General features: G+C 39.4%; 1 protein-coding gene across 1 annotated transcript; it reads right to left on the reverse strand.

Moving 5' to 3' along the window:
* Window positions 1–150: 150 nt before the first annotated feature.
* Window positions 151–443, reverse strand: SARC_09331 (hypothetical protein; the record flags this gene model as incomplete). Its single annotated transcript, XM_014296656.1, has 2 exons — window positions 151–213; window positions 255–443. 2 exons carry the CDS (start codon window positions 441–443, stop codon window positions 151–153), a joined length of 252 nt encoding a protein of 83 aa, XP_014152131.1.
* Window positions 444–870: the final 427 nt, after the last annotated feature.

Below are 870 nucleotides of genomic sequence, written 5' to 3' on the forward strand. Positions count from 1 at the left end.
AATACTAGTAAATATATTATTCATATACCCATGTAAAGGTATGCGTGTTTCTTTTACGTATATAGATACATATGAAGCAGCACATAGTAAAAAATGTAATTATTGCGAATTTAACTCCACATGCAACACGCCCATATACATACAGACATTCTATGCAAAATAGCTCACGAGCGGTCTGATGCGGATGTCATATTTCGACGTGTGGTCTTCACTCTGTGGCAGAAATAATAACGGGATAACATTGTATAATATACCTCCTTAAATATGGTGAGATTAGCCTCCATATTGCGCTTTGCGCGCGCTAATCGGGGACTCATGAAGCCTCTGGGTGGTTTGCTATCAATGTTATGTGAAGGCTGAAGGCCTGTGTGTGTGTTGCTGCCATTCCCTGTGTAGGCGAATATATTATAACTTGTTGTGTTCTGGTGTGATTTAACGGCCATACCCTCCACTCATTGAGCTGACTGCGCGAAACAACTTGTGCCCCCAGCACTAATGAAAAGAATGTCGGTATAGCTACTATAAAAGTGGGTAACCACGGCGGTGGTCAAGCATGCACACAAGAGATCAGATAACCCATCATGTACTATGACGGCTCTCAAAGTGTCTTGGATCTTGTGGAACGCGTGAGATATAGTCCAGTAGAATACTTAAAACTCGCAAAATTTTTAGCTAAATTATATAAATGCTATTATTATAAAAAAAGCTCATTGACTATATATATATGCATTTATTTTACAATTTACATAAATAATAGCTGCAGCCAGGAGCCCAGGACCCAGGACTCAGGAGCCAGCCTCAGGGCTAATCTCATATCGTTATAAGTTGCAACGCAAATAATGATCCGTTAAACATTTAAAATCAAACGTA

The sequence above is a fragment of the Sphaeroforma arctica genome (assembly GCF_001186125.1).
Source record: "Sphaeroforma arctica JP610 unplaced genomic scaffold supercont1.937, whole genome shotgun sequence".
NCBI classification, from domain to species: Eukaryota; class Ichthyosporea; order Ichthyophonida; genus Sphaeroforma; species Sphaeroforma arctica.